At 28.1% G+C, this 13,854-nt stretch overlaps 5 protein-coding genes and 1 pseudogene across 6 annotated transcripts, besides 5 other annotated features; 2 read left to right on the top strand and 4 right to left on the bottom strand.

Annotated features, from left to right (window-relative positions):
- Positions 1-2: 2 nt before the first annotated feature.
- Positions 3-221: a mobile genetic element.
- Positions 190-222: a mobile genetic element.
- A 55-nt stretch (positions 223-277) lies between these two features.
- On the bottom strand, positions 278-2,094 carry TVAGG3_0451500 (uncharacterized protein; the record flags this gene model as incomplete). The annotated part of the gene is made up of 1 exon (XM_001302754.1): positions 592-1,365. The coding sequence occupies one exon, from the start codon at positions 1,363-1,365 to the stop codon at positions 592-594; it is 774 nt and encodes a 257-aa protein (XP_001302755.1).
- Positions 2,095-3,520: 1,426 nt separating this feature from the next.
- Positions 3,521-5,458, bottom strand: TVAGG3_0451490 (uncharacterized protein; the record flags this gene model as incomplete). Its single annotated transcript, XM_001302753.1, has 1 exon — positions 3,984-4,739. The coding sequence occupies one exon, from the start codon at positions 4,737-4,739 to the stop codon at positions 3,984-3,986; it is 756 nt and encodes a 251-aa protein (XP_001302754.1).
- A 713-nt stretch (positions 5,459-6,171) lies between these two features.
- Positions 6,172-6,783: a mobile genetic element.
- Positions 6,384-13,854: part of a mobile genetic element that runs on past the window's edge.
- On the top strand, positions 6,842-7,775 carry TVAGG3_0451470 (uncharacterized protein; the record flags this gene model as incomplete). The annotated part of the gene is made up of 1 exon (XM_051234641.1): positions 6,842-7,775. A coding segment is annotated over one exon (934 nt), but the record flags the coding sequence as incomplete, so codon positions are not given.
- TVAGG3_0451460 (DNA/RNA polymerase superfamily) lies at positions 7,884-9,242 on the top strand (the record flags this gene model as incomplete). The annotated part of the gene is made up of 1 exon (XM_051234640.1): positions 7,884-9,242. The coding sequence occupies one exon, from the start codon at positions 7,884-7,886 to the stop codon at positions 9,240-9,242; it is 1,359 nt and encodes a 452-aa protein (XP_051104370.1).
- Positions 11,461-12,266, bottom strand: TVAGG3_0451450 (uncharacterized protein; the record flags this gene model as incomplete). Its single annotated transcript, XM_051234639.1, has 1 exon — positions 11,461-12,266. A coding segment is annotated over one exon (806 nt), but the record flags the coding sequence as incomplete, so codon positions are not given.
- Positions 12,345-13,480, bottom strand: TVAGG3_0451440 (annotated as a pseudogene). Its single transcript has one exon. A coding segment is annotated over exon 1 (1,136 nt).
- Positions 13,620-13,790: a mobile genetic element.

The following is a 13,854-nucleotide window of genomic DNA, read 5'->3' as shown; positions in this document are numbered from 1 at the left end:
TATAAGGGTGCACTTACCACTTTCTGACATTCTCTCAATTTTTCTGACATTTTAGTTTTTTAACCAAATTTTCTAATGTAAAAAGTCATTAACTTTGTTCGGGAAGAAGTTATTTTAATTCATTACCTAGTATCTTATATCACTGTTATACTTTTTTGCAATCACAATAAAGATATTTTGATATTATAGGAGCATGTCAGAAAGTGGTAAGTGCACCCTTAAGAGCATGTCAAAAAAAAATATATATATATACGGTAATTTTATCAATGGAATCATAATTAAACAAAGCTTCAGACATCTGGAAAGTTCTTGTCAAAAAATAATATTTAAGGGTGCACCCAAATGAAATATTACTTTCTGACTTACTTCCATAATAACAACTATATCAGGCACTATTACTTTGAATAGTAAAAAAGAATAACAACTATATCAGGCACTATACAGTGATTTATAATATAACTTTTTCACAAACAAAAACATTAAAATTTTACAACTTAAAATCGGGATAAAAAGTTTTGTTGTCAAAATTTTTGAGAGAATGTCAGATATTGGTAAGTGTATAATTAATCAAACAAAAGATAACAAATAAAATTATCTGATATTGAATGTATTTTGATAATGACATTGAGATGAAAACATTTTTGTAAGTTCTGGATTTCGATTATATTGGTGAATAACTGCTGGTTTAAAGCCAGTTGATGAATCACAAAAAGAACCAAGTTTATCAATGTGCCAAATACTTCGCATCGTTTCATTAAGGATAACAGCTGATATAGAAGCTAAGTTTGGATCTACAACAACATGAAGGTCAATTTCGTTTGGAATATGACTATAAATCAAAACATTATATATTGTTTGATCATTCAGTGGCTTCTCGTGAAAAATCCATGTAGAAGACAAAATAGAAACTGTTTTATAAACAGAATCTTTGTCGCCAAGAATTAAGCCATTGCAAATAATATTTTTGTTTAAAAAATATTCTGTTTTCATGAAATTGATTCTTGAGATCCAAACATCATTGAATTTTTCTTCACCAAATTTGATTCGTTCATCACTAACATGAAGAGATTTATCGTCAAATGTGAATGGATCACTTTGGAAATGAGTATCACCCCAGTCAAAATAAAGAAGACGATCAATAGATTCATAAAATAGTTCAATGAATTCTTTAATAATAATATATCGTGTGTACATCTTCTCGTATTCAATGTTACAAAATAATGTTGTTGGAATCCATGAAATACCACATTCTTCGAATTTAGATGAAATTGGTTTGTCTGAGAACATGAAGATTTTTCCTTTGAATCCAACACTTCGCAAACTAATTGCCGAATATGGTTCTGCTGAATTTCCAATGTTTGTCATGATACAAACATCTCGTTCTGTAGATCTAGATATATTAATGTTTTTATCATTTTCAATGTCACAGAATTGGCATTTTGAATAATCAATTTTTTTGTAAAAACTTTCTTTAAGTTTAGATTTGTAGTAAGAAATAAATTTTTCATTGAAATTTTTATATGGAAATAGATTAATTATGATGTCATTCATTGTTGCATCAAGTTTTATGTTGATATCATTGTGAAAACTGAAAAAGAAAATATTGATTAGTAAAATTATTTTAAGATTGAATTTTGGAGTTTGTAAATGCTTCATAAAATAGTATGAAAACAGAATAATAAGAATTCTGAGTGTTTCTAATATCATTTTGCGAAAAATAAAAGTTTTGCTTTGTAATGTAATAATCTTGTAGCCTTTATATGTAATTTTCACTTGGATATGATCAGAGATTTCCCAATCTGTAACAATTCTGAATGAAATTCTTGAAACATTAACTGGAATTTCTGAAAATTCTTGATTATCAGGTCGTAGAGTGGAATTAAGGTTTATATTATGCATTTTATATGGACTAACAACAAACATTTTGTTTTTGTTATGGAATTTAGGAGTAATAAGAATACTTTTGTAAGAAAACCTTTCTGGAATTTCTATTTCGAGAACTTGTGAAAGATAACTGTCGTAATTATTTTTTACGATCGATGGATATAAATATTTTGTGTATTCCAAGCTCTTAATCTGAGAAAAGAAAAAAAGAAAGCATTTAATTTTTAAAAAAGTGACACAAACAAAACTCAAAAACAATAGGTTAATCATCTATAAATTGAAGAATGTAAGACTGAAATTTATATTTTCAAAGATATAAGCTATCAGTACCCTGGTGGACATGCAGAGGCAACTATTACAATTTCAAGAGAAATTGATATCTTTATATTTATCGGATCTACAGGCGAAAACTATCAGGGCCTGATATAGGATGATATTTTGGTAAAGAAGTTTCACAGTTAAGTATTCCTTCTGAAGGGCGTTGATGATGTATATATGGTGGTGGGACCAATTCACTAAGTGGGGTTTCTGCATTTGTATATATAACTGATAGATTGACAAAAGAAATTTGTGGCACATGTTCGATAGATAACACAATTTCCTCTAGAAGAAGAAACTGTATGAGATGAAGTTTTTGTGCCATTAAATCCAGAAATAGAAATAAGAAATTTTGTTTGATCTCATTTTCAGGCTCGAATTTCGGGAAAAATAAAATTTATATTTATAACAGAAAAAGTCATTTAACTTTCTTTTGTCAGATCGAAGCAATTTCACCAAAATTTAAAAAATTACAGATAAGTCAAAATTTAAAAAATTACAGATAAGTCAAAATTTAAAAAATTACAGATAAGTCAAATTTTAAAAGAAATAATTCCTAACAGAGTTGACTATCATGGTAATCAAATTCTATATTATGCATGCCAATCCCAAAATGGTGAAATATGTAAATTTTTATTCAACTCTACTTATGCAATTAATATAAAAGTCAATGATGGATACGACTTGGAAAATAAACCTCTTCATTTGGCAGCTAAGTGGAATAATACAGAAGCTACCAAACTTCTTATTTCATCAGGTGCAAAAGTTAATGAAACAAATCATAGATCTCAAACTCCTCTTTTTTATGCAATTAAGCGGAATAACATAGAAATATCAGAAATTCTTATTTCAAATGGCGCAGATGTTAATGCAAGAGATGAAAATTCTAAAACTCCTCTTTTTTATGCAATAAAGCAGAATAATCATGAAATGGTGGAATTTCTTATTTCACATGGTGCTGTTATCGATGCAGAGGATAGAGATGCACTTAATGAAGCAGCACAAAATGACAGCGAAGAAACAGCATAAGTTCTTATTTCGCATGGCGCTGATATCAATTCAGAAGATTACAATCATTAAACTTCTCTTGATTTTGCAATACCTATAAATTTTCAAAAATTTATAAAAAAGGCAGAAGTTCTTATTTCACATGAGGCAATTACTAAGTTAAATCCTAAATAGTTAATTTCCGAATATTATATAAAGTAAATATTTTTGAATTCAAAAATAGAAGTTATATATTAATTATTAATCTTCTTTGAGTAATTCAGATTTTAGATATTCTTCATTTTACGAATACATCGTTTTATTCCCCATATTTCATTTTCACTTAAATATAACAGTTGGCAACTTAATTGTTTGTTTTAGTTCCTAAATTAACAAATAAATAAGATATATATGATAAGGGTTCTTTTGCAATGCCAAATTCTGCAATTGTCGGCATTTTCAATCGAAATATGCGGGATCGCAAATTCAAATTTCAGCATTTATATGCTGATTAAGCCGGATATTAGTGAGGGTTGCCTGGGTGAGAAAGGATTTTCAGCCCAAGAATGCTAGCTCAAAGCTTTATTACCGCATAGCGAGGCTCGGACGCCTCTATTAAAAAATGTAAACCTCTCAAAATTGAGAGACCTGCGCATTTTGATTATCAGTTTATTATATTTTTTTGCATATGCAACTGTTGTCATTCTTTTTTGGTGGATTTGATGTTTAACATTGGACACCTCCAGAATTTTGATAATATATAAAACAATAAAAATTACAAATAAAATAATAATTCATGAAATATGACATTTTTTAGAAATTGCATTAACTAAATCCGAGTTTCTATTATATTGATGGACAATAGAAGGTTTATAACCTGATTTTGAATCTGTGAGAACTCCATTATTGTCAATATGCCATATATTTCTCAAATGTTCTTCACGCAAAACTGCAAAAACAGAGGCTAAGTTTGGATCGCAAACAATACGAAGTCCGATTTCTTCTGGGATATGGCTATAGAGAAAGATATTATAAATTGTTTGGTCATTCAATTGTTTTTCACCTATAATATATGATGAAGATAAAACAGAAACTGCTTTGTAAACAGAGTCTTTGTCTCCAAGAATTAATCCTGCACAAATAACATTTTTGTTTTCAAAATATTCTGGTTTCAAGTTGTCAATATTAACAATCCAAATCAAATTAAAGATTTCTTCTTTCATTTTGATTCGTTCATCACTGACATGAGGAAATTTGTCGTCAAATGTAAATGGATCACTTTGGAAATGAGTATCACCCCAGTCAAAATAAAGAACTCGATTGATATCGTTATAGAATAATTCAATAATAGATTTTATTACATAAAAGCGTTGATACATCTTCTCATATTCAATGTTACAAAATAATGTTGTTGGAATCCATGAAATACCACATTCTTCGAATTTAGATGAAATTAGTTTGTCTGAGAACATGAAGATTTTACCTTTGAATCCAACACTTCGCAAACTAATTGCCGAATATGGTTCTGCTGAATTTCCAATGTTTGTCATGATACAAACATCTCGTTCTGTAGATCTAGATATATTAATGTTTTTATCATTTTCAATGTCACAGAATTGGCATTTTGAATATTCAATTTTCTTGTAAAAACTTTCGTTAAGTTTTGTGATTGAGAAATTTAACAATTTGTCGTCAATATTCTTGTATGGAAATAAATTGACATAAATATCATTTGTTGTAATTTTAAGATGAATTTGTAGTTCTTGTTCAACATGAGAAATAATAATAATTAATAGTATAAGCAACTTAATGGTATGATTACTATATATGAATAAGTATATTGATGTTAAAATTAATATATAATTAATGATAAAATTAAGAAGATTTATGAAATTAAAATTATTTTCTGTTAATGTTTGAATTTTCGTTCCTTTGTAGTTGATTTTAACGCGAATAGAGTCTGATGAGTACCAATCAGTGATAATACGAAAAACAACTTTGTGTGTTTCTGCTGAAATTTCTTCAAAAAGATGACCTTCGAACTTGGTTGACTTGGAACGTGTGATATTGTATGTTTTATATGGATTGATAACAAACATCTTGTTCTGTTTATGAAATTTAGGTGTAATCAAAATACTTTTGAAACAAAAACTTTGTGGAATCTCAATTTCGAGAACTTGGGAAAGATAACTGTCATAGTTGTTCTTAACAATCGATGGATACAAATTTGTTATGTACTCTATACTGCTTATATAATAAAAGAAAAAACGAAAACATTTATTAATAAAAGTGACAAAACTATTGTATATGTCAAAAATTAAGTTTACAGCAAAAATGTGGTTAGTTCATCCTAAAGAGCATATGGATATTTCATCATTAGTGAATATGATTGTTAGTGAAGACCGCTGCATTTATATTTAAATTTTGTATTGGGGCAAGCATAATTAGATTGGGAAACCATAGGGGACGGGATATGAGAAGCCCCTATTTTTAGGAATTTTTTACATCACTAACATTAACATTTAATGCAAAATTTTTAATGGAATTAAAATAATTGATATATTTCGAAAATATTTATCTGGATCAAATAATTTTTGAAGTTGATTTTGATATTTTTTTTCTCAAAATTTGATGGAATAAATTTCGACCTATATTACATTGGATAACTATTTTAGTTATTTTATTAGCATGTTATAGTTAAAAAATAATGTTTCAGATACATATGATGTCATCAGAGTAGTATATGATGCGGGTTGTGTGACTTTTTTTGTAATCGTAAGAATTCTCACATAATTGAATGATTTTTGAACATACTTCCGAATAGCAGATTTTAAAAATTTATGAATAATTTATAAAAAGTTTTTATTCCTATAATTCCTATATTACCATTAATAAAAAGAATATATTTTTGACGAAGTGAAGATTCGCACTTCGTCACAAAACTCCGAAAAAATAAAGTTAGATTTTTTTATTTAATATAAAATGTATGGAAAAAGAATAATATCTGATTTTGAACATTATTTGATTGATTTACTAATTGATCCACAAAGCTGTTGTAAAATTAATTTTGAATTTAAAATTAAAGGAACCGTAAATTTTGTATTTATTTATCACTTAAAAGAATATGACCGATATCATAATTTGATATATGAAACTAATATAATATTTGAAGATAACAAACTTACAAGCTTCGAACATAAAAATGATATAATATTCGAAGATGAAAAAAAGAAAGAGATTGAAAAGCAATTCAATGAATGCCTTTTAAATACATATGCGCACATTATAAGACATAAAATGAAATTAATTCCTTATTAATCAAAAATATTTTTTATCTTTATATAAAGATGACAAATAGAAAAATAATTTTTATCTGATAGAAATAATACCTACAAATGACGGTATATAAAAAATTGACTTCTTACGTAAAATTAAAACTAAGTTAAATTTATTTTTTTTATTTTTTATTTTATAATAAATGAGTATAACAACTAATTCATTGAAATCTTTAAAGTTCACTAATTCAGAATTAGAAAATATTTTAGAAAATTTTGGAGACGGTTCTTATCCAACATATATGCAGAATGTGAAAGAGTTTTCCAGATTGTTGAATGAATTTAAATATAACGGACCAATTACTAAAAAGGCTATAATGAGATATTTATATCCCAAAAAAGTTGAAAAACAGGAGAATATTCCTCTTTATGGTCCAGAGGACCTGGGCTCAGAGAGCCTTGAAACACCTCCTGAATATTTTGAAGAAAAAATTAAACAAGATGAATATTATAACGATGAGATTGAGAAATTGGAACAATTAAGAAATGAAATAGATGAAAGAATTAGTGAATTGAGAAATGCTGAGAATGAAGTAGAGGGTTTAATGAATATCCCAGCTTCAGAATCAGAAGTTCAAAAATCACATGAGGAAAGATATAAAAATTACTTTTTGGAATCTACTAAAAATTTATTAGATGGTGATATTGACGAAACACTTTCAGAAGAAGGCACAAAATTTATTCATAAACATAAGCTTCAGTTTATTGACGATGGAGATTATCCATGTATATTACTTTCACCTCCTCTTGATTCTGAAAAATTCAAAAAAGCACTGAAAAATGTAACATATGCAACAAATACGATTAAGAAAGAAGACCATGATATTTACACAAATTATTATTTAAATAAATGTACAGGTGTTGATAAAGTTTTTGATTTGTTAGATAAAATATCAAAAGAAACAATTGGTACATATAAAATTTTATGCGATTGTGGTTTCATTATTGAAGATACCAATAATGTTTCATATGAAAGAACAGCACCGAAGGAAGACGAAGTGGAAAGGTCTATACCATTCGTTATTAAGAACATAAAAGATATGAAAACTTATAAACATTATATTTATTCATTTATTTCAGAAAAAATGGAAGCAACCCATAAAACATCATCTCATCATTTTATAGCTATTCATACATTCCTTTTCAAAGTTGTGAAATTAAATAAGACAGGAATTAGATTTAATGTATCAGGGTACGCATTCTTGAGTAAATTAAAATGTATTCGTCACGTCGCAGATGATAAAAATTTATGTGTTCTTAATTCATTTTATGGACTTTAGCCCTGGACTCTCTGAGTCTCGGACTTTAAAAAAAATAAACTTTATTTTTATTTATTTTTTAATTTTTATTCTTACATAAATGAACAAAAATGGAACAGCTAAAATGAATGATAATCAAATAAGAGCCGAAGGTAGAAGGTTATTTAAACGCTTCTATAACATTCCTGATGGTGTTAATCCTAAAACTCGTAGAAGTTATTTAAATGAAGCCATAGATGCATATGAAGGATTTGACATTTCATCAGAAAGTGAGAGGTTAGCAAGAATGTTAAACGTTAATATTGATTTTTATTATTGTGACCCTCAACCAGAAGACGTAGACATTAACAAGGTAGACTTTCCATTAGTGGAATCAATAATGATAGATCCAGAATTTGAAACAGTAAATATTTTATTAACACAGAGTCCATGTGGAAAACTTCACGCTGACAGAATTACAGACGTTGAAGCACTCACAGGATATAAAGTTTGCCCCTTTTGCAAAGAAGAAGTATATTCTATCCGTGATGATCCAGAAAGGAAAAACCAAAGAAGATTTTTAAAACATTGTGAGAAATGTAAAGAAAATAATGGAAGATTAATTCAAGACGTTCAATTGCAAAACACACAACAACCATATGCACCACATATCACGAAACAGAAGATATATCAATGGCTATTAGCACATAATTTGCAGGAATATTATAAACCAACAAGATATTATATTACTTTTGACTTCGAAACATTAGAGACTAAAGAAGAACTTCAACTTTCTGAATGTGCAACTTTGAACGCTTACTTAAAACCATTTATGGTATCATCAACTGTCAAAATAAAGCCGCAAAGCGGCGAGGTCGTAGACCGTGATAAAACATTTACGAGGAATTTTTGCTTAACATCAAGTGATTCGTTCATCTCTGATTGGATTGAATTTTTATTTTCAACCTGTTCATTAGTTGCTAAATCAAATATTGAACAATATGAAGAATTAATGAATACATTAAATGAGAAACAAAAGGAAGCAATGAAAGAGCTTTTAGATGAAGAATTTAATAAAGTGAATATCATTGGTTTTAATTCGGGAAAGTTTGATTTAAATTTAATTCTTCGTGATTTAAATACTGCAAAATGGAAGATAAAATCAATGCTGGGTTCTTCTTCTCAATTTAAGCAAGTCATAGTAAAGAAAACAAACTGTCCATATGAATTAAGATTTATTGACATCAGAAATTATATAGCGGGTGGAACATTAGACCAATTCACTCAAGATTTCGGAAACAATAAATCACGTGTTAAATCCTTTTTCCCTTATCAATTCATCACATGGGAGAATTACGAAGATGAATTATATAAAAAGGAACCATTCACTCAAGATTCATTTTATTCAGCATTAACACAAGAAACAATATCCGATTCAGATTATCAAATATATCTCAATGATGCTAAAAATTTAGAATAGATTAGAATATTTTATTCATTATTGCAATAAAGACGTTGAAATTATGATTGACCCAATTGATAAAATTATCGAAGAAACATTTGTTTATAAAATTGACATGCTTCATAATCTTTCTTTATCATCGAATGCATCAATGATTCGTTACGCGTTAGCATATAAGAACTTCAATCCTAACGAAACATATCCAGAAGAAGAAAATGTGGAATCAAGTTTTGAATTAACGAAAAAGTATTGGAAATATAAAATTGAATCATATAAGAAACAAGATGAAAAGGCGAAAAGAGATACCAAAAATAATGTTTCAATGGATGATTCAATACTATCACGATTTAATCCTTTCATCTAAATGCAAAATGTGTGGTAAAGCGTTTACATATGCAAATAAACCAACATTGGATAGAATCGATAATGAAAAACCACATACCAAAGAAAATTGTCAGTTAATGTGTTGTTATTGCAATGTCGTAAAATCAAATAAAGATGAAGATGTTCAACGTTTAAGAATCAATTTAAGAAATTATGCATTAAAAAATAATTTACCAATGACTTTAGATTCAGTTGAAGCTTATCACATTCTCCGTAATGGAATTACTGGTGGTCTATCAAATGTTCAACATCGTGTTAATCTTAAAGGAATCACGCACATTAATAAACTTTCATATAATCCAGAAACTAAAACTGTATCAAATGAGGACACCACCAACATTATGACTCATTTCGTTGGAGTTGACTTTAATTCATTATATCCTTCATCATTTTCATCTAATCCTCATGATTTCATTCAATATACTGACCATAAAATGTATATGCCGGGAAGATTGAATGGTGTTATCATTTGTGATACAGCAACAAAGAAAGCAAAAGCACTGGGAATAATTAAGAAGAAAAATACTTTATTCGTGGCTGAAGTAAAGGGTCACATTGATGAAAAATACATTAATGATTACATAAACTTTTTACCGATAATAAGAAACTTAGATATTATCACAGATGAAAAAACAATTGGCAGTTTTATGTATAATTACATGAAATCAAACAATCTACCAGTTGACCAGAAACAGAGGAAATTAACTCAGTTAGCATCAACACACAACCAATATCAACCATTTTCTTCTTATTATCTTTGGTATCTAATAGACAGATTTCATTTTATCATTGATGATATTCAATCAATTTTAACATTTACGAAAAACACTTGTTTTAATGAATTTGCGAACAAATTTATGAATGAAAGACAAAAGGCGGAATTAGAAGGAAATAAAGGAAAAAGTTTATTTTGCAAGATTTCGCTTAATGGATCATATGGTTACGATGCAATGAATACACAAAATTACGCAAAGACTAAAATAACGAATGCACAGAGGGCACGCGTTGCACGTATGTCAAATAAGTTTAAAAACATAAGAGAAATAGGTGAAGATACATATCAAGTGATGCTTAAAGATAGATTTTATAGATGTGATACATGTTTACAAGAGGCATTCTTCACTTTAGATAACGCAAAATACTGGTATTTGGTTTTCATTTATGATTTTATGTATAAATGCATGGATGTTAATCGTTTTCATTTCATTGAAGGTGATACTGATTCATCTTATTGGGCAATCGCTGGCGACCCAAATCTTCCTAACACTCAAGCATTTCAAGCAATTGTTACCGATAAACAATTTTATGATAAAAACATTTTCAAATTCGCACCATTTGATTTCTTCTGTTTTGATGAGAAATTTAAACCTAAATTAAAGAATAAAGCTGAAGAAAAAGCACATGAGAAGAAGTTATTGGGTTTAGCAATTGAGAAACAAGGTGATAACATGGTGGCGTTATGTCCTAAATGTTATACATCATTCAACGGTTCAATTGATGGAAGTGATTTTAAAAAGATTGCACAAAAAATGAAAGGTGTTAGTTTAAGACAAAATAAGCAATTAACACCTAAAAATATTTGGATATAATAAATGATAAAGATGAACCCAGCATTGATTTTATCTTCCATTTTGCAGTATTTAAATCACGAAGAATTAAATTTAAATCAAACTTTCCCGAATTAAAACCAATGATATTCACTTTATTAAATTCTTCATCTAAAAGCTCTTTCATTGCTTCCTTTTGTTTCTCATTTAATGTATTCATTAATTCTTCATATTGTTCAATATTTGATTTAGCAACTAATGAACAGGTTGAAAATAAAAATTCAATCCAATCAGAGATGAACGAATCACTTGATGTTAAGCAAAAATTCCTCGTAAATGTTTTATCACGGTCTACGACCTCGCCGCTTTGCGGCTTTATTTTGACAGTTGATGATACCATAAATGGTTTTAAGTAAGCGTTCAAAGTTGCACATTCAGAAAGTTGAAGTTCTTCTTTAGTCTCTAATGTTTCGAAGTCAAAAGTAATATAATATCTTGTTGGTTTATAATATTCCTGCAAATTATGTGCTAATAGCCACTGATATATCTTCTGTTTCGTGATATGTGGTGCATATGGTTGTTGTGTGTTTTGCAATTGAACGTCTTGAATTAATCTTCCATTATTTTCTTTACATTTCTCACAATGTTTTAAAAATCTTCTTTGGTTTTTCCTTTCTGGATCATCACGGATAGAATATACTTCTTCTTTGCAAAAGGGGCAAACTTTATATCCTGTGAGTGCTTCAACGTCTGTAATTCTGTCAGCGTGAAGTTTTCCACATGGACTCTGTGTTAATAAAATATTTACTGTTTCAAATTCTGGATCTATCATTATTGATTCCACTAATGGAAAGTCTACCTTGTTAATGTCTACGTCTTCTGGTTGAGGGTCACAATAATAAAAATCAATATTAACGTTTAACATTCTTGCTAACCTCTCACTTTCTGATGAAATGTCAAATCCTTCATATGCATCTATGGCTTCATTTAAATAACTTCTACGAGTTTTAGGATTAACACCATCAGGAATGTTATAGAAGCGTTTAAATAACCTTCTACCTTCGGCTCTTATTTGATTATCATTCATTTTAGCTGTTCCATTTTTGTTCATTTATGTAAGAATAAAAATTAAAAAATAAATAAAAATAAAGTTTATTTTTTTAAAGTCCGAGACTCAGAGAGTCCAGGGCTAAAGTCCATAAAATGAATTAAGAACACATAAATTTTTATCATCTGCGACGTGACGAATACATTTTAATTTACTCAAGAATGCGTACCCTGATACATTAAATCTAATTCCTGTCTTATTTAATTTCACAACTTTGAAAAGGAATGTATGAATAGCTATAAAATGATGAGATGATGTTTTATGGTTGCTTCCATTTTTTCTGAAATAAATGAATAAATATAATGTTTATAAGTTTTCATATCTTTTATGTTCTTAATAACGAATGGTATAGACCTTTCCACTTCGTCTTCCTTCGGTGCTGTTCTTTCATATGAAACATTATTGGTATCTTCAATAATGAAACCACAATCGCATAAAATTTTATATGTACCAATTGTTTCTTTTGATATTTTATCTAACAAATCAAAAACTTTATCAACACCTGTACATTTATTTAAATAATAATTTGTGTAAATATCATGGTCTTCTTTCTTAATCGTATTTGTTGCATATGTTACATTTTTCAGTGCTTTTTTGAATTTTTCAGAATCAAGAGGAGGTGAAAGTAATATACATGGATAATCTCCATCGTCAATAAACTGAAGCTTATGTTTATGAATAAATTTTGTGCCTTCTTCTGAAAGTGTTTCGTCAATATCACCATCTAATAAATTTTTAGTAGATTCCAAAAAGTAATTTTTATATCTTTCCTCATGTGATTTTTGAACTTCTGATTCTGAAGCTGGGATATTCATTAAACCCTCTACTTCATTCTCAGCATTTCTCAATTCACTAATTCTTTCATCTATTTCATTTCTTAATTGTTCCAATTTCTCAATCTCATCGTTATAATATTCATCTTGTTTAATTTTTTCTTCAAAATATTCAGGAGGTGTTTCAAGGCTCTCTGAGCCCAGGTCCTCTGGACCATAAAGAGGAATATTCTCCTGTTTTTCAACTTTTTTGGGATATAAATATCTCATTATAGCCTTTTTAGTAATTGGTCCGTTATATTTAAATTCATTCAACAATCTGGAAAACTCTTTCACATTCTGCATATATGTTGGATAAGAACCGTCTCCAAAATTTTCTAAAATATTTTCTAATTCTGAATTAGTGAACTTTAAAGATTTCAATGAATTAGTTGTTATACTCATTTATTATAAAATAAAAATAAAAAAAATAAATTTAACTTAGTTTTAATTTTACGTAAGAAGTCAATTTTTTATATACCGTCATTTGTAGGTATTATTTCTATCAGATAAAAATTATTTTTCTATTTGTCATCTTTATATAAAGATAAAAAATATTTTTGATTAATAAGGAATTAATTTCATTTTATGTCTTATAATGTGCGCATATGTATTTAAAAGGCATTCATTGAATTGCTTTTCAATCTCTTTCTTTTTTTCATCTTCGAATATTATATCATTTTCATGTTCGAAGCTTGTAAGTTTGTTATCTTCAAATATTATATTAGTTTCATATATCAAATTATGATATCGGTCATATTCTTTTAAGTGATAAATAA

The sequence above is a fragment of the Trichomonas vaginalis genome, chromosome V, assembly GCF_026262505.1.
Source record: "Trichomonas vaginalis G3 chromosome V, whole genome shotgun sequence".
NCBI lineage: Eukaryota > Parabasalia > Trichomonadida > Trichomonadidae > Trichomonas > Trichomonas vaginalis.
This window is presented reverse-complemented; position numbering and strand designations above follow the sequence as displayed.